General features: G+C 47.8%; 1 protein-coding gene and 1 long non-coding RNA gene across 2 annotated transcripts in view; both read left to right on the top strand.

Annotated features, from left to right (window-relative positions):
- LOC126534385 (V-type proton ATPase subunit D-like) overlaps positions 1–14,270 on the top strand; it is an 81,743-nt gene extending 67,473 nt beyond the window's left edge. Inside the window, exon 7 of the mRNA XM_050181661.3 lies at positions 13,874–14,270. Coding sequence (XP_050037618.1) covers positions 13,874–14,030 — 157 coding nt within the window. The 3' untranslated portion in view covers positions 14,031–14,270. The remainder of the gene's footprint in view (positions 1–13,873) is intronic.
- A 1,888-nt stretch (positions 14,271–16,158) lies between these two features.
- On the top strand, positions 16,159–18,322 carry LOC140219415 (uncharacterized). Its single transcript, XR_011895673.1, has 2 exons — positions 16,159–16,276; positions 17,556–18,322. It is a non-coding gene; the product is annotated as an uncharacterized lncRNA (long non-coding RNA).
- Positions 18,323–19,355: the final 1,033 nt, after the last annotated feature.

Raw genomic sequence — 19,355 nt, 5'->3', positions numbered from 1 at the left:
GTGTCGTCTACGCATTGATTTCCGTGAGCTGTTTCAAAGTATGTACTTTTTAGTACTCGTGGATGCGTACTGTGAATGAGTGGAAGTAGTCCGGGAGGCGTCACCGTCAGCAGAGGCGACAATTGCACGCCTCCGCACCATCTTTGCTATCCACGTCATAGTGAGCGACAATGGGCAAGTCGTTTTTGGCTCGTAATGGAGTGTGTCCTACCTTAATTCCACCGGACCACCCTGCATCCAGTGGGGCTGCCGAGAGGGTTGTACAAGCTGTAAAGGACAAGTTCAAGAAGACGCAGCCTGGGGATTTTTAATGTCGAGTTGATAGAAGCTTGTTAACTCATAGAAGCACGCCTCTTGCCCTCACCGGTCGTTCCCTGGCCGAAGTATTGATGGGTAGACGCCTGAACACAGTGTTCAGGTTTCTGAAGCCAGACTTCCGCAGTAAGGTACAATTTCGAGAACTACAGCAAAAGGTGCGCAGCGACTCTGCAGCCAGCAGAGAAACATTTCCCCAGTCAGACGACACTGTCTAGGCAAGGGACTTAAGTTCAGGACCCAGAGGGGTGCTTGCAGTCGTCGGAGCAACCGCCAGTTCATGATGAACTGAGGTGCAGCTGGCAGATAGGGCAGTGTGGAACCGACATGCAGACCACCTGCGGTGCCACCTGGGAGGCACAAGAGGAGTAGCCCACATCAGGAGGGGACGGCGGCGGCGAGCAGCAGACACAAGCGCCCGCATAGCCCTTGTTGGGCGAAAAAGAAACGACGACCCCAGTGCGTTCCGCCGCTCTGGGACTTGACGCGCAAACAAGTGTGCCACCCTGGCCGGCGAAACTAAGTGGCCAGTCAAGTGCCAGTCCTGCTGGCGCTCCAGCCGTTCCTCAGACACAGTTGCTTCGGCGGTCGACCCAGGCGCGCCAACCCCTACAACGGTATTCACCGTAGGTCGAACATGAAACGGAAGGGGTGTTGTGTCAGAAACTTGCCACCACTGAACACCAGATGGACTCCCAGAGAGCGCGCCATCGACAGCGGCTGGGTGCTAGGCGGAGGAGACGCAGCAGAGACAGCCATGTTGGCGGCCTCTGTCGTAGTTAATGAACACTTTACGGTCATTAGAACAGTGAGTACCCCGAGTTCTGTGGTGTCTGTGAGATACAATATTATATCGACGAAATGTGCCGTGAATGAGCGCCAACACTGCATGAATAGCACTACTAGAATTTCTCAACACTTAGCATGACTTGGCTAAAAGGAAAGCCTGGTGCATGCAGCCAGAAAAAGTATGGCCTTCGAGACAGGTTTGTGTTACCTGGTTGGAGCCGTCGCAGGGGCGTAGATTTGGACACCACCTATATTTTATTGTAAACATACTTCAATGCTGTATAAAACATGAATGGCAAGAACATCGGCTTGATGAACAAAATATTACTTTCTTACGGCTAAAGGATTTTTCACTGCTTTCTACCAATGGTGGCGTGTATAATCGCTATCGCGCTCACCTATCACTGTTTCCAGCATGTTGCTCTAGCACGACTGCGTCCTCAGTGCAGATCGGGAAGTTTCAATAAAAATATTCACCGAAGATAACGCTACTCCCAATGCGAAATTTGGGCGCAGCTCTATAAGTGTTTTCATTTCACGATATACTAATTGGCGCGGACAATCTGTCGGGCGGCACGTTGCGCACGGAGCGAAGTGTAACATGACTGCCTCGATAATCGGGAAATCGCGAGAGGCAGCGCGTGGGAGACGCGTGGGCGCGATTGAAAGCAGCCGCTGCAGACAGACCTCCCAGATGACACTCGCTACGCTGGCGCCATCTCGTAGCCATTGCCGCCGCACTATGCTTTTCTTCTCACGCTATCGCCATACCCTCCTCCTCCACTTTTCCTCTCGTGTCTTTCATCTGCCGCTGCGCTCCGTGTCCTCTCTTTCATCCTTCGCTGTGTTCGTCGGCTCGGTTACGCCGACGCTCGCCACAGGAACGGGCGTCTAAGAGGTGCGCTCTTATATATTCCATGACGTTTTCCGCGTTACTGCTATACGATTGCACAATCCGACCAGTAAGCTCACCGTTGCACTAAAAAGACGGATATCTTAAAAATTGGTTGTCAGTCCCTTTAAAGCACAGAGAAAGCGAATACTTGGACATAGCACAATAAAAATACAGAAACAGACAACGCCTGTATGATTGGCTGAAGAAAGGTAAAAAAACCTGGTACACAGCTAGAAAATTTTCAACATGGTGGTTCTGGCATGACTAAGCACACGTAAGGACTAAAGCGCTTGAACAGAAGGTATGTCCTTTGTTCATGGGACATAGGTAGACGTGAGAGTTGGTGTGAGTGTGTTTTCATTATCGTCTCTTTCACGCTGAAAGGAATGCAGTATGCCCAAAAGTTTCACAATAAGTTTCACAATAAGTGTTCATGAAAGTAGTATCGAGGCGAACACATTGTATAAAGGCATTATTAGAGTCTGATTTGAATGCAAGGTAGAAATAAGTAGCCCATTGGACATGCTATGATCTTATCCATAAGTTGATAATAAAATATAGCACAGTAAAAAATTTTGCGCTATCACAACAGCAAGGAACATTATGCGCAAATTCCGTAGGATATAATATCTCCTGCCTGAAAATTGGAGCAGCTTAAGATGCAGTGCACTGTCTTGTGACTGTGCGCAGTTTTTTGCGCAATATATGTAACTAAACTGCTTCGTAGAGATCTTGTTAGTGCGAAACGAGACGTAGGACAACCTAACCTAATATTCTTTGACAGTCCTTTGACTCGTTTCGCGCTGTTTAACATGGTGGAACACCGACCAGCCCGGTCACATAGCTTACTGCAGTTTATTAGTAGAAATGCCGGACATCAGCAAAGTGTCAAATAAAAAAACTATCATAAACAGCACTTAAAATGACAACACATGGAAACCTACTCATGTACCATCACATGTCGATGGTGTTTGGCATTTCTTTCGAGCAGTCAGAAATATAACACCTTGCACTGTTACTTGCCTAATATTTTTCAAGAAGCTGCGAATTCGCCTTCGTGTGCGTCTCTCGGATGCATCCCGAAACGATTAATCGAAGACGAGCTTGAACTCCTTGCTTTGCCTTACTTCAGACGCAGGAAGTGGCATGTCTGCCATGTCTAATTAATTACTCTAACAATTAATTACTCTGCGACGGACGCAGATGAAGATAAATTCGCAGTTTCACTTGACAAACAAGGCAAATAACAGTACCAAGTGTTAAATTGAACGATTTGGGCTTTAATATGTGCCCTTGCTGCAGTATTTAAGCAAGAATAACAGTAGTGGTAAACGCATGTTTTTTCATCGATCTTAAAAGAAAAACGCTCGTCACTGTATGCGTCATGAGGCAGAAGGTGGTTACAGTAGAATAAGCGCTATGTGTATCTTGCAAGATATGCTGATATTCTTATATATGCATAAAAAGCTTATCTCAATATAAATTTTTGCAGCCTGGCACGCTCCCCGATGACTGAAAGGTGGGCAAGGTGGTTCCAGTGCAGAAGCCTATTGATGGTCACAGTCCTTTAAGTTACAGGCCGATATCATTAACGTCGGTTCCATGCAAGTTACTTGAACATGTTATCTATTCTACCCTCGTCAGTCCCCTTGAATTTGATTCCTTTTTTACAGGTAATCAGCCTGGTTATCGAAGAAATAATTCTTGTGAAGCAAAATTAATCGCTTTTACTAATGACCTTTTTGCAGCTTTGGATCGTTCCCCCGTCGTTGATTGTATATTCATTGATTTCGCTAAAGCATTTGATACCGTGTCTCATCCTCTTCTGCTTTTTAAACTTAGTGAACTAAACATAAATGATGCCGTATTAAAATGGATTGAATGTTTTTGCGTGGTCGGACTCAGTACGTCACAGCGAATGACCATAACTCTAATCTTTCACCAGTAAGATCGGCTGTTCCTCAGCGATCTGTGCTAGGACCTCTCCTCTTCCTAATCTATATTAATGAACTTCCTGATCTCGTAACATCATCTATCAGGCTGTTCGCTGACGACTGTCATCCTTAATAAAAAATTTATTTAGGGAAATTTCTAATCCATCTGATACTAACGTTCTTTAGAATGCCATTAATATCATTTCTGCATGGTGCGACTCTTGGCTCACGAAACTTAATGTATCCAAATGCAAGGCAGTGAAAGTAACACGAGTTCCTTCCAAAGCTAACCCGCATCCATATGTTCTTAATGGCTCTCCTCTATCATTTGTCTCTGTGTATAAATATCTTGGCGTACACATCAGCAGTGACCTTTCATGCAACAATGCTAATCGCATGCTTGGTTTCCTTCGCCGTAATATTTCGCTTGCTCCGATTGCTTTAAAATTACTTTTCCATAGAACGGTCGTTCGAACTAAGATGGAATATGCGTCTTCCGTATGGGACCCCAGTATAAAGTCATTGATTAATACTTTAGAATCTGGTCAGAATCGTTCAGCTCGTTTTACTTTGACTAACTAGTCGCGTGCATCTGGTGTCACACTTATGAAAACAACCCTAGACCGTCCAGATTTTTGCATGTGGCGTCATCTTTTTCGGCTCTCCATTTTCCACAAAATATATCGCGCAAGCGAATCACTCAAAGTCTCTTCACTGCTCCAAATTACGTATCATCCCGCATTGATCATCGATTCAAAGTAGGCATTCTAAGTTTCAGGACTAAGCAGTATTTTTATTCTTTCCTCCCCAAGACCAGCTCACACTGGAACCACCATCCCGCCTGCGTCGTCTCCATTCCTGAACCCGAAGCTTTCAAATCTGCGTTTCTTCGTCACCTATGTTAAAACTCTCCTTTTTTTCATTGATTTGTATAAATATTTACCATTCCTATCTGTAACGCCTCACTGGTCCCGATAGTAACCGAATAAATAGATAAACATGTAAAGTAGAGGTCTCGCGGTGTTTCGCGTGAAAGCAGAGTATTGTGACGTTCATTCCGGTAGCTCGCTCGGTCATCTGCAATGCTGCGCTGGTATACTCGTAACGCGGCGCGATGTAGCCGCATGACAGACGATCGAGCGAACAGGAGTGAGTGTCAGAGTGCCGCGATGGTATGCTCCCACGTGACCACCGCAAGGCGCTGATTTGTCACCCATCCCGTATGCATCGACCACCGACCCTCAATTAAAAAATAAATAAATAATTTGCCGTTTACATAGCATACAACGAAATATAATGGGCCTTCGTCAAGCTGCAGACGATATCTTTCCGCGCAGCCTTCTAGCGCGATATCTTTTCTGTCCCTCCAGTTTGGTTAGTTGCGGTATAACATAAATTCGAATTGGATATATCGCCCATCTTTGTTTTGAGAAGTCTGGAGGCTATTTACGTGGTACCTCAGCTTTCCCGTGCCCACTAGGGAATCGTCGCAGCGACTACATAGCCGCTTTGTTGTTTTCTTAATATGTTCCTCGTGAAATTGCACGTCTTTGCTGTGACGCTTAAGCACAAGCCACCAGGGGACGTTTACCAAGCGTGGGCAATCTCGGCAATTCTCCGCTGTAGGTTAATGAAGCCATTGCCGATTTGTAATCGGTCATCGCCACTACTTCGTGTTACCAATGAGATACATCCGCTGCGGGTGCGAAGGCGCGATGAATCGGCATATTACGAGTGAGAGGAATAAACGGAATTGGAGAGCTAGATTTCTATAGCAACAACCATATACGAAACCATCACACTTTGAAGCTATATAGGAAGCGTTCAGGAAATAACTCTTGTTTATATTGAAACGTAGAATCAATTTATTTATAGAGTCAAACCTGCAATAAGCCTAAAATGCAAAAGAAAAATGAGGTACGACATAAAAGTATTATCGCAGGTACTCCCATTCAGGATCAATCTAATTTTCCATACGGTATTCCTTTTCGTGATTGCCTGTTGGCTTGTTGTATATTGGTATTCCACGTAACTTGAACCAACGATATAAAAAAGTTGGCAACCGTAGCTGGGTGAAACAAACGGCACATGGTCTGGCGTCATATGGCGCTCCTCAAACAATTTTTTTATATTCCGCCTAATTAATTGGGATATATGAAAATTTTTTAAAGATCACTTTAGGGCCTAGTGCGTTACGTTAAGCTATAGAGGAGGTTCAAAACTGACGGATGCACTTTTTTTTTTGCGGCATCGTACATGCTGCGTGGTGATTTCATTTCGCGTTTAAAGAAAGCCCGCGAAATATGAAATAAAACCACGTGACCGCGCTCATGCGCTATCGTATGGCAGCGCTCTCAACCGTGCGTCTAGCCTATGGCTTATCAGGAACGACGGCGCTACCTTTCCGTGCGCCTCCTTCAAAGGTGCTGACGCACTGTGACGCCAGTGCGTAGAGCCGCGGCTGCTCACTTGGCCACGGTGCGCGCGTATGGTTCTTTCGCTTAAAGCGGGCTTTCTTTAAACGCGGTGTTACGTTTCGCCTACAACGCGCGGTAATGCCGGCGCGGATGCAACGGACGCCGGGGCTTCGTTCAAAGCGGCGGACATTTTGGCCCGTTCGACGCCGCCGCAACGCCTCCCCGCCAAGCGTGTCCAGGCGTGTTTCAGTGCCACGTGTCTTCGTATGTGCGTGTGTGTGTGTGTGCCCACGCTTGTCAAAGCGCGGCAGCCGGGGAGCGGAGCTCCCCAAGTGAGGTGCCAGGAGGTCTGTCCGTCGGCGGGTTGGCGATGCGTCACTACACTCGGCTCACCATGTCTCTCGGCTCGACCGTGCGCGCCGTCGTGGGCTCATGCTCCGCCGTCGCGTGGGCTCATCCCGTGACCTTCCTTCTGGCCCGCGACGCCGAGAGTATAAGAGCAGCTGCCCCCGGACGCCAGGAGAGAGGCTCAGATTTGTACTGTTGAGTTACGTGCTCTCCCGTCTCTCCAATTCGGTCGACCTGACCGGCCGCTCTTTTGCTATGTTAGAATAAACAAGTTGTTCTGTTACCAGTCTACTCTTGCTTTGCCGGGACCTTCGGATGCTTCCAGTGCCCCAGGCCGCCAGGCCAACGCTACCCTTGGGGCTTGCGACCCATTGGCAATAACGGGCGTCAGCACCGAGACCCCAACAACTGGTTGCCAGCGGTGGGATCGCGACAACGGAGGCCAGCAGCGAAGAGATGCGGTTGACTGTATGCTGAGCAGCACAACGACCATCCGGGAGCAGTGCAACGAGCCCTGTGTGATGACTGGTTGCCTGCAGCGGAACGACTGCGCGGAATTCTTGGCTGCGAGGTTTGGTGAGTGCGGGACTTTCTTCTTCTGAGTTTTGCCAGGCTTTTGTTAGTGTCAGAAACAGAGCTGGTAATTGTGGTTGTCGTTGCTGCCGGGTTAGTTTGCGGCAAGACAATAGTAGGCAGTAGGGAAAGCAGCATTCAGAGCAGCCATGGATTTGAAGTCGTTGCGCAAACCGAAATTGCTGGAGCTTGCAAGAGAGTTGGGTCTGGATGTCTCAGACAAACTCAGAAAACCAGAACTGCTAAGGGCTATTCTTGAGTTAGAAGCTGAGGATGACGAGCTGTCGGAATGCCTTGAGACCATTGAGGAGAGGGAGACGGCAAAAAGACAGGAGCGCGAACTTAAAGAGCAAAAAGAGAAACAGGAGCGCGAACTTAAAGAACAGAAAGAGAGACAGGAGCGTGAACTTAAAGAACAAAAAGAGAAAGAAAAAGAAGAGCGCGACCGTCAACACGCTTTGGAAATGAAGCGTCTCGAGTTAGAGATGGAACGCGCTCGTAATGGAAGTCAGGCACACGGTGCAGGAGAACGAGTATTGTTCAAAATGACTGACCTGATGCGGCCGTTTAAGCTTGGAGAGGACATTGGTTTGTTCCTGGTTAACTTTGAGCGAACGTGCGAGAAGCAGGGGTTCTCTCGGGAAACGTGGCCACAGCGCTTGCTCACTTTGCTACCCGGCGAGGCGGCCGACGTAGTCGCTCGCTTGGAGAGAGAGGAGGCAGAGGATTTCGACAAAGTGAAATCGAGTCTGCTAAAAAAGTACCGGCTGTCAGCGGAGGCGTTCCGTGGGAAGTTTCGGGAAAATGAGAAAGGCAAAAGTGAGTCATATACAGAGTTTGCGTACAGGCTTATGTCAAACATGCAGGAGTGGCTCAAAGAAGAGAAAGCGTTTGGTGACCACGAGAAAGTTCTGCAGTGTTTCGGGCTAGAACAGTTTTATAGTCGGTTACCTGAGAACGTGCGGTACTGGGTCTTGGATAGGCCAGACGTTAGTACGGTGGCTAGAGCCGCTGGGTTAGCCGAGGAGTTTGTGACGCGTCGGGCTCGTGGAACTAAGGACGGTCAAAAGGGTGAATTTGGCTCCAAGTTTGAGAGGCCGAAGTTCACGCCCATGAGAAAGCGGTTCGAGACGAGGCGAGCGCGCGTGTGTTATACGTGTCAGAAGCCGGGTCACTTTTCGGCGCAGTGTCCGACCGAACGTGAGGAGACGGCGGCAGCCGAAGCCGAACGCAGAAAGCGGTTCGAGATGAGGCAAGTGCGCGTGTGTTATACGTGTCAGAAGCCGGGTCACTTTTCGGCGCAGTGTCCAGAAACAAAAACAAAAGTCGTGTTTTTGTCTTTATGCAGCACTGGCGAGAACATGAAGCTTCTCGAGCCTTACATGCGAGACCTCCTCGTGAACGGGAAAGAGTGCCGAGTGCTTCGCGATTCCGCAGCTACAATGGATGTAGTTCACCCCTCTTACGTAGAACCCGATATGTTCACGGGCGAGTGCGCATGGATCAAGCAAGCAGTGGAAGCTCATAGCGTGTGTCTGCCGGTAGCAAAAGTGCTTATTGAAGGACCTTTCGGAGCACTTGAGACGGAGGCCGCAGTGTCATCTATGCTGCCCCCCCAGTACCCGTACCTATTTTCGAACAGGTCCGATCACCTCCTGCGCGAGAAGGGGCTTTTGTTTGGTGAGGCTAGCGTTCAGGCCTTAACCAGATCGAAGGTTCGGGAGCTCGCTGCAAAGGCGGTAGTCGCGGGGCCGACGTTGTTGAACGATGAGAAAGGGTCAGAGGCGCAGCAAGCTGGTATTCAGAGCACGCCCGAACGGGATAAAATTGAGCCTGTAGCGTTAAAGGCACCAGATACTGGAGAGGAAATTCCCGATGCGGGAGAGTTAGAAGAGCTTCCGGTCGAGCTTCCGGGACTAGGCTCAGTGACGAACAGGAAAGACACCGATCAAGTCATTAGTGACTTAATAAGTAAAGCATCGCTGTCGCCTGAGCAGAAAACCGAACTACACCAGCTCTTACAAGAGTTTCAAGGTCTGTTCTCTGAGAGGCCTGGTAGGACTTCTGTCCTTACTCATGACATAGAACTTACCTCCCCAGAGCCAGTACGATCCAAGGCGTACCGGGTGTCACCCCGCCAGAGCGATATTATGGAGGCTGAGGTAAAGAAAATGCTACAGCTCGGTGTTATTGAAGCGGGTGAGAGTGATTATACCTCCCCTTTGATTTTAGTTGAGGTACCGGGCAAGGAACCTCGTCCTTGCGTCGACTACCGCAGGCTTAATTCCATCACTAAGGATCAAATTTATCCGATCCCTAACATCGAGGAGCGCCTTGAGAGAGTGAGTAGCGCTCAGTTTATTTCCACCCTAGATCTTGTCAGGGGTTATTGGCAGGTTCCACTTACAGAAGAGGCTAGTAGGTATGCGGCGTTCATTTCACCAATGGGGACATTCCGTCCTAAAGTTTTGAGTTTTGGTTTGAAGAACGCGCCATACTGCTTTTCAAGCCTCATGGATAAAGTGTTGCGGGGACAGCAAGAATTCGCTTTACCGTATCTAGACGACGTAGCGATATTCTCCGCATCCTGGCCTGAGCATATGGCCCACTTGCGGGCAGTGCTAACCCGCCTGCGCGATGCGGGCTTGACAGTCAAGGCTCCCAAGTGCCAGTTAGCACAGGCCGAGGTTGTCTACCTCGGACACGTGATTGGTCGGGGTCGTCGCCGCCCCTCTGAAATAAAGGTGGCCGCTGTGCGAGACTTCCCGCAACCGCGCACGAAGACCGATATTCGGTCGTTCTTAGGTGTCGCCGGCTACTATCAGAGGTACATCCCCAGGTACTCTGATATCGCGTCTCCCCTAACGGATGCTCTAAGAAAGACAGAGCCGCAAACAGTCGTCTGGGATGAGACAAAGGAAAGAGCTTTTAGCGCCCTAAAGAGCGCCCTAACAAGCCAGCCTGTGCTACGATCGCCCGACTACTCAAAAGGGTTCGTTGTTCAGTGTGATGCTAGTGAGCGAGGCATGGGCGTTGTACTGTGCCAACGGGAAAATGGAGAAGTAGAACACCCCGTCCTGTATGCTAGTCGTAAGCTGACGAGTCGTGAGCAGGCGTATAGCGCCACCGAGAAAGAGTGTGCGTGTATCGTGTGGGCCGTTCAGAAATTGTCATGTTACCTAGCCGGCTCGAGGTTTATCCTTGAAACGGATCACTGCCCTCTCCAATGGCTGCAGACCATCTCTCCCAAAAATGGCCGCCTCCTGCGCTGGAGCCTCGCTTTGCAACAATATTCCTTTGAGGTGCGTTACAAAAAGGGGAGTCTCAACGGTAACGCCGATGGCTTAAGTCGAAGCCCCTAACGTGGGAATCAGCCTCAAAATTGCTTGTTACTGATGTTTTTCTTCCTGAGGCAGGATTTTTAACTTATTGCTTTTGTGTAGTGTTTCAAAGTGATGATGTGCTTTCTAGTGCAATTTTCCGATTTGTGGACGCGTTCTGAGTGCTGCTAAACTACTGTAAGGAACTAGGCAGCAGTATAAAAGGGGAAAGAGCCTGGCAGGGCTTAGTGAGGGTTGTGCCGTGCTTGCTGACTGAGCGGTTGACTTTCGGCGTAGTTCTAACGCTTGCCGGGAACGAGAACAAAAATGTCAACTCTCCCGAAGTCACATTGCAGTGTCCTGTGTGAACCTGAACGTGAGAACGAGGCCTTCTCTGTGCGCTGCGCTCAAGAAACGCCAAAGGACGCCCGACTTCGGTTATGAGCATCATCGAGCGACATCCCTCCGGACAGCGGATGCAGTCCCCTGACCATCGGGATCTCCTTCCCCCGGCGGGGCGGTCTGTTACGTTTCGCCTACAACGCGCGGTAATGCCGGCGCGGATGCAACGGACGCCGGGGCTTCGTTCAAAGCGGCGGACATTTTGGCCCGTTCGACGCCGCCGCAACGCCTCCCCGCCAAGCGTGTCCAGGCGTGTTTCAGTGCCACGTGTCTTCGTATGTGCGTGTGTGTGTGTGTGCCCACGCTTGTCAAAGCGCGGCAGCCGGGGAGCGGAGCTCCCCAAGTGAGGTGCCAGGAGGTCTGTCCGTCGGCGGGTTGGCGATGCGTCACTACACTCGGCTCACCATGTCTCTCGGCTCGACCGTGCGCGCCGTCGTGGGCTCATGCTCCGCCGTCGCGTGGGCTCATCCCGTGACCTTCCTTCTGGCCCGCGACGCCGAGAGTATAAGAGCAGCTGCCCCCGGACGCCAGGAGAGAGGCTCCGATTTGTACTGTTGAGTTACGTGCTCTCCCGTCTCTCCAATTCGGTCGACCTGACCGGCCGCTCTTTTGCTATGTTAGAATAAACAAGTTGTTCTGTTACCAGTCTACTCTTGCTTTGCCGGGACCTTCGGATGCTTCCAGTGCCCCAGGCCGCCAGGCCAACGCTACCCTTGGGGCTTGCGACCCATTGGCAATAACGGGCGTCAGCACCGAGACCCCAACAGCGGGAAAAAAAATCATCGCGCAGCATGTACATCGACTCAAAAAATTAAATAGTTCCTTTCTGAATTCCCTCTGCAACTTGAAAAACGCACTTGGCCCTAAAGGGAATATTTAAAAAGGAATGCGTAATTGATCTTAGTTAATTAACTGATTCGGTGGAATATAAAATACACCCTTTGGAGCGCCACATGACGTCAAGCCATATATGTCGTTGGCTTCATTCAGCTGCGGTTAACCTCGTTTTTAAAATCCTTAGTTCAAGTTGCGTGAAAGACCCTGCGTAGTCAGCATCTTAAGGGGGCACCAAAGAGAAATAATAAATCAGTTTAGATTGCGAATGTATTCTTATATAACTCTACTTTCGTTGATTTCGCGGCAATATAGGCCCATTATTAAAAGAAAAAGTGAAGCTCAAAATCCCGTCTTTTAATTTCGCGTCCAGACCACAGGACCGTACGGTACGCCAGTCTGACGTCACCAACTTCATCGCATTTGGGCGACTGTGGCTCAGTAAAAGTTACTGAGACTTGCAGAGTTCAGCCGTCGACTCTTTTGAAATACAATGTAGTTCACTTTTACCAACAACAATTTAACTAGCCCCGAGCAGACTTCGTTGAAATTAATGACGTCACGGCAAGCTGGTGCGGTAACTTCAATGCGACGTCTTTCACCCGTCTATTTTTAATGATTCAGCATTCTTTGGCGAGCCCCGCAACCTTGTCACGCGAAAAGGGTAATGCCTTGTATTTGCACAAAAACGCGTATTTTGCAAAGGCATTTAATCGTCATGATAGTCTAAATGTAGGTGATTGGTACCTTTTAAGTGATAAGTAACAATTTAAAGCAAAAAAAATAAAAATAACAAGAGCATACCCATAGAGGTGCATAGGGCTCCGTAGAGTATGCATGGGGAAGCTTATAGTAGGGGTGGGCCAACTCAAATTTGGGGCTGGGTCGACTGGAAATTTGACGGTGGGACAACTTAAAGTTGGGGGTGGGACAACTTGGAAATTTTAAGTGGGCCAACGTGAGAATTTCAGCTGGCCCAATGTCCAGTTGAACGCTGCCGAGCGTTCTTTGAGTTATGAATTCTTCGCGCGCGAGTGCGCTGAGACGCTTGGCGCGTTTTCATTGGGCCATCCGAGGTGCAGTCGGAAGGTAGGCGAGAGCTTGCGTGGACAAGGAACGCGCGCATAACACAGGCTTGCGAGAGCGGCAGCGAGGATGACATGGCGTGACGGCGATGCAGTCTCCCCGCACGCAACGCCTCACGCGCTACAGCGGCAAGTAGAGGTGCCGACTTTCGACCGCTGCGCTCCGTCGGGGCACGCTCGTGTCAGTTGGTACAATTGCATTGAAGGGGCCGGGGGCGGCGAGAAAATCTGACAATAGTCTACTAAAGCTTGAGCATTCTTTGCCACCGGAAATGCGATGGGTAGAGGCGCATAAGTTAGGACAAGCAAGTAAGCTAAAGTAAGCAAAAGCGAATTCGTAGCCGAGCGAGACAATGTTCACGCATTAGTATACATATAGACAATTCTCAGAATTTCTGTAGCCTTTCTTGTTGCGCCTTTACTGGCTTACCAAGTGTTTTCTCTTGGCATTCTTTAGTGTCCCTTTAAGCCCACAAGGCCCATGTACCGTTTCGTATCAAAATATTTGAATAAGTTGTTCCTCGCTATTCTTATCATGGGCTGTCGTAATTGAAAACAGTGAAATCTTATTTGAGTTAAGTATTGATATAGAAAATAATTACTTAGTGATACGTTTGCTCTACTATCCACTTTCGGACACATGCTCCAGCATATCAAGAACCCTCAATGGGCCTTCGAGTTTCCACTGCCTAAATCAGAATTTTGAGGCCTCAAACACGTAGAGTGTCTCAAAAAGGATACATGAGGATTTTTGAAGCTAAGGTAATCTTTAGCTTTGTTCTGTTGGGGGTGAGGCTGCGTGACATCGCTCTGGACGGCCATTGACGAGCACCTATGCTTCGGTGAACAAAATCTCGTTAGTACGCCATATTAGTACAAGGTTATTTTTTTTTGTAACGTAGAGTGCACGCGCTTCTCCGATGCTCGCTGACATAATGGCCGCGACGTGCGCGTTGAGCAGGCTGAAGAAGGTCCAGGAGAAGAAGAAGGTTCTGAGGGCGCGCCGCGAGGAGGAGCTGGCCAAGTTGCAGCCCAAAGGTCGGCCGGTGAAACAGGAGCATCAGCCCCGCAACATCCTCCAAGACGACTCCGGGGACGAGGACATCCTCTTCACTTGATCAAGCCGCGCGCCTTCGCGGCGTCCCCGCTGGTGGACCATCCCCTCCCGCTGGAAAGCCTGTCCAAATCCAGCTTCGGTAGAAAAGCGGGGTTTCTCTCTCTCTCTCTCTCTGCAGCCGGGCGAGTTCATCAGCTGCGCAGTTCCCGTCATTCTTCTCTCCCTTTTTCTTTTTCTTAATTTTTTTTTTGCTTTGAAGAGTGTCTGAAGACAATAAAACGAACGGTGAAAGCTAAGTTAAGACGCGGAGGTGGAGCGTCCCTTTTTCTGAGAACAGATCGAGAGAGACCGGAGGTGCTATTTTGAACAAATTCCGCCATATTGTCGCATTTGCGACTTTGTCAGCTCTAATTGGCCCAGAGGCCTGCTAAAACTGATCTGATTGGCTAAAAAATGCCGCCGTTACAGCATTTGACAATGTGGTGGAATTTCACAATGTCCAAAAAAGTATCCTGAATCGCTGTTTCCGGAAGCATTTGCCATGCTAGGTCAAATGCTTGGTGACGTTGTGACGGACTGGAGGTCGTGGTTTCCCTTGCTGGTAGGGATTCCGCGAAATAGGAATCGTGTCAGCCGCCTGGTCCAGCGGGTTCATCATAACACACCCTCTTCCTCGCTAGCCTGCGCCAGTTCTATAGCTATAATGTTCCTGTATGCGCTTCTATAGCAAAAATATCACTGTCGCTAGTAGGCGAAGCGTTGAAAGCGCCATAATGGTTTAGCGTTTCAGTGACGCCGTCTCAGAGAGTTGGCGTGATGAGCACAGCCTATGGAGTATCACGCGCCGTATCTCGATGGTGCGATTAACCGAATTCGCCATCACCTTCGTCGCGTTTGCAGCCAAACGCGCTTAGCGCAATGGGTCAATAGTGAGGCTATGGTTTCGGTATTGGCAATAAAACGTTGCCATGACGCTGGTAGCCAAAGCAAAAGTCAATAACTTTTGCATATGTGGCTCTATATTTTCAACCTACATAACAATAAAGTGAAGTGATACAATTATGCGTAGAAAAAAAGTTTGCTTTTGGCTGTTTTCTTTTGCGACATCTTGTATATTTATTTTGTAGCTTGTTTCGTTGTGACATTGGGCGGCGCTTTCGCTCTTCTACTTTTCTCGCTCTTATCGCTTCGGCTGCCATTATCTTCGTCTGCTTCTGCAGATTTCTGTGCACGCGGACGTGTTCTCGCATGCTCCGCAGATGAAACCTTGCTTTTTGTGCCTGCGAACGTTCGGGCAATGTAAGAAAAACTGAGGAAAGGGCACAAGCGGTTCTGCGAGGCTGTGTGGTGTAACAACTCGGGGAGGAACAGCAGGGCGAAATTCTTTCGTTTCCCAGCGTACGAGAGGTAAGCACACTTTTTCTGCCGTCGTTATGAAGAAACAAGCGCTATGCTGATCAATGCAGCTATAGGACGAAAGAAGCTTCCGCTGTTGCTTTTTAGAGAATATATTTTTTTTTGTTTTGTTTTGTTTTGCGCGGTGCATTTTTCTGTGATGCTGTAAAAAACTGAAGCTACTTGTTGACAGTTGCAGATTGTCCGGTTGATGCTAGCTGACGCACAGACAAAAATTTCGATTCAGTATATGTTAGCGGTTGCTCTTTATTTTCTCCATGCGTAAAAAACTTGAAATTTATATTTGCCGATGGTATTTGAACGCTTGCGGCACAAACTGGTTACGCTGGAGAGAATTCCGGTGAACAGTTTTTTGTTCTGACATTACCACCTTTGAATGGTCATGAACACGGCAGGAGTAAAAAAAAAAAAAAAAAAGAAGAAGGGTCACTTATGTAGCAGTCACAGTTGGCGTTTTGAATTACAAGAAGTTTGAGCTACCTATGTGACGACATATGTTCGCTATACATTTTTTGTTTATTTATTCAATATACCTTACAGGCCCTATGGGGGCATTGTGTGACGGGGGTCACAAAATCAAGGCATGCTGCTTCGAATCAAGCGTGCTTAGAAGGACATATTTTTCGTCGTTTATTCCTACTCTCAAGTTTGGTTTCACATTTAGGTGTTATTTAATCATCAACACGGGGTATTTTGCCCATTTTTTCAGATGTGACATATGGTGGAAGTACGCTAAATGGGGCGCCCCGGCGGGGCTGACGTGGGAGCACGGCTACCGCCTCTGCTCGGACCCTTTCACAGAAAGGGTCCTCGCCGACCCGGCCAAAACCAGATTGTTGTGATCGGCTGTGCCGACTGTTGGAGTGGAAGAGCGGTTCGTGATCGATGAAGGTAAGAAAAACAAGTTAATTGGGGTTGCGAATGTGTGCTTCGGTGATTCATTATTATCGTACGGAAACCATTTGACAGGACACAGCACAAGTGCCATGAGCACGGCGAGCGCTGTCCTTTCTGCGTCGTCCGCTACGGCGCCGTGTGTCATGTGAAGTTACGTAGCGAAATTTGCTCCGCGTGCACCAAGAAACCGCGTACTTGTCAGTTTCTGTTTATCGCTTGCTCACTTGCAGTGCGCGATGTTTCCGATTATAGGCTAAACTAAAAATCCTAACAGTTTTCGCTGGTAATGAGTGAATTCATACTCGTAAAAAGTCGAAGCCGGTTCTTGCTGTGCGCTGCCTTTTTCTCCCTAAGCTTGGTTTGCCTCTTATAGCAGGAACTCTTCGGAGCTAGAATTCAAATTCTCAGTTGCCCAGCAGCTTAGTTCCTAGCGGGAAATTAGGTTTCTTCTTATAGGTGTATAAAATGGTGCCAAAGTAAATAAAATGCTCAATTACCTTATCCTTAACAAGGTGAATCAAACACTTTGATCTATGAAGAAAACTAGCTCTAAAAAACTGATGCCTAGTATTGTCAGCAAGCTATTGAGAAACCAGCAATACATAACATTTTACAAAATATATAGCAGCACTAAAGCTTTGAACTTTGCTTAATAAATGTTGGAGACATATTTATACTTGAAATCCTGCAACTGAATATAATCATTGACCTGCATGGATTGAAAGTACTATTTTACGAAAACAGTTCTCTTTCTTTTTTATAACGTTCACTAGAGATTTCATAATGAACGGGGTTTTCATGTCATGCGTCCGTAAAAGTGAAGGAAAGTCATATGGCACGCATGCGTCGCCAGTGGAATTCGCTTTACAGTGGAGCATGACACTTACGCTCTTAAAGCAGTTGCACCCTTTGGGGTGTATTTTCGTCCCACTACAATAATCGTCATCTGCCTTGCTTACGTTTCCTTTCTTGAAAACACCGCGCTCGCTACTTTCCTGTCGAAAAGGCTGTATCACGCTGATAAAGCGCAAGCCGTTTGTGACTTGGCAGTACCAGGCTCACAGCGCTAGGGAAATGAAATACGGGCAAGACAGACGACGATTATTGTTGTGGGACAAGATACGACCCGAAGGGTGTAAACTTTAGGAGTGCAAGCATATAGAAGACGCTGCGCTTGTCCTGTGTGCATTGTTCCTCTGCACAACGTGCAACTTTGGTGAAAATTTGCCAACTAGCCCATCAAGATGTTTTAATGATGCATCTTCCTTCACAGGTTCTACACCGCTGCAACGAGGCCAAAAGCGGGAAATGTGCGCACCATAGACTGCAGGCGTCATGAACCGACTGAGGAATCGTGCACCAAGGTATCTTTTGCCAACGAAGTTATAGAGCTACCGAAACATCATCACGGGGGGGGGCAGCACTAGTGAAGTTGATGTATCATGTGAGCTTAGACTTCTGCCAACTCTTGCGGAGCCAGGAGACATTCCGTTATCGCGAGAGGAGGGGAAGGACATGCAGATGTTTTCTGGAGCACGTTGGCGTAGTCGCGCACTTGTGTTGTGTGACCGCTGTACTGAAATATAGGCTAAACAGCAGTCTGCTAAATGAAATATTTTGCTCTAATATGTGTCAGATAGACCTGCTGCAGCAGTTCTTCTATGCGTGGCTTATGTTGCACATGAATGATATCAATCTGGATCTCAAAAAACATCGTGAGAGGAAGTCCGCTGCAAAAAGAAAGACCCAGAAGCATGAAAATTAGGAAATATTTCCTTATTGATATTTTATTCCTTTTATCATTCTAGTAGTTCTTAGGGCGGTCTCCTGATTAGCCTATATTTATAAAATATTTCGGCACGTTTTTATATTTGCATAAACATCGTGCCCCGTATTGTCTTTGGGCAGACAACCATTGATCCCACACTTGCACCCTTCTCTATCGTAATTATTAAATAGCTACCATACATGGATCTTGGGTTGCTAGAATCTTGTTAACCTTACTTCAATAAAGTTGGGAATTACTAATGTTGATCGACACACTTGGCTTCAGTGGTTTCATTAATATGTCAAAAGGGCGCGCGCGCGTGCGTGCGTGCGTGTGTGCGTGTGTGTGTGCGTGCGTGTGTGCGTGCGTGTGTGTGTGTGTGTGTGTGTGTGTGTGTGTGTGTGTGTGTGTGCGTGCGTGCGTGCGTGCGTGTGGGGGAGGTGTAGGTGTGTGGGGAGGGGAAGGGTCTCTTTTCGTAAAAGACGCGAATATTCTTAGTAAGCCAAGAGAGCATGCTGTGTTAGAAACGAGTGTTCTAGAAAAGTTGAAATGCTTTCGCCTCCTTATTGTGTCGACATCGAAGTTCCCATGGCGGGTGACCTCCATCCAATTATTAAATTCGTAACATATCACGCGGAACAGTCCTATGCGTCAAACAAGTCGCACGAAACAGCCTACATGCTCTTTAAGAAAGTGGATAATGTGGATACGGCTTATTAGAGGCAGGTCCTGAAAACCATTCAAAAGCAAATTGTTCTGTGCAAGTTTTCCTGATGCAGTGAATGCAGCCGACTCGCCTTGCTATTTAAAAAAATATATTTCTACATGTGCCGAAACTACCCGTACAAAAAAAATTATTGAGAAGGCATTGAATTATTATTGGTCAATATTGAGTTTTTTATTGAGGAATTGTGGAAATTTTGTTGGAAAATTGTTGGGCTAACTGTTGAGTGGTCTTGAATATTGGCCACTGAAATTTAATTGAAACACCACTGGGTACCTCAATGTTGAATAATTGTTAAGTTACCATTGAAAGTCCTTTGTGCTTAGACGGCTCGTTGTGTTCATTTTGTTGAATGGTTGTTGAGTTACCATTGATTCTGCGTTGAACTAACGTTGTGGTAGTTCTGTTGACCTGTTGTTGAGTTATTATTGCCCCAGCATTGAAAAGCACATTGTGGCACAGTTGAGATGGCATTGAGATTTCAGAAGTCGCCATTGAAATATGATTGACGTTTTGTTGGGCTAGTGGATTTTTATTCATATGTTGAAATTTCTTTGCTGTTCACACTTGCATGCCCCGCT

This window comes from Dermacentor andersoni, chromosome 7 (genome assembly GCF_023375885.2).
Source record: "Dermacentor andersoni chromosome 7, qqDerAnde1_hic_scaffold, whole genome shotgun sequence".
In the NCBI taxonomy this organism is placed as follows: domain Eukaryota; kingdom Metazoa; phylum Arthropoda; class Arachnida; order Ixodida; family Ixodidae; genus Dermacentor; species Dermacentor andersoni.
This window is presented reverse-complemented; position numbering and strand designations above follow the sequence as displayed.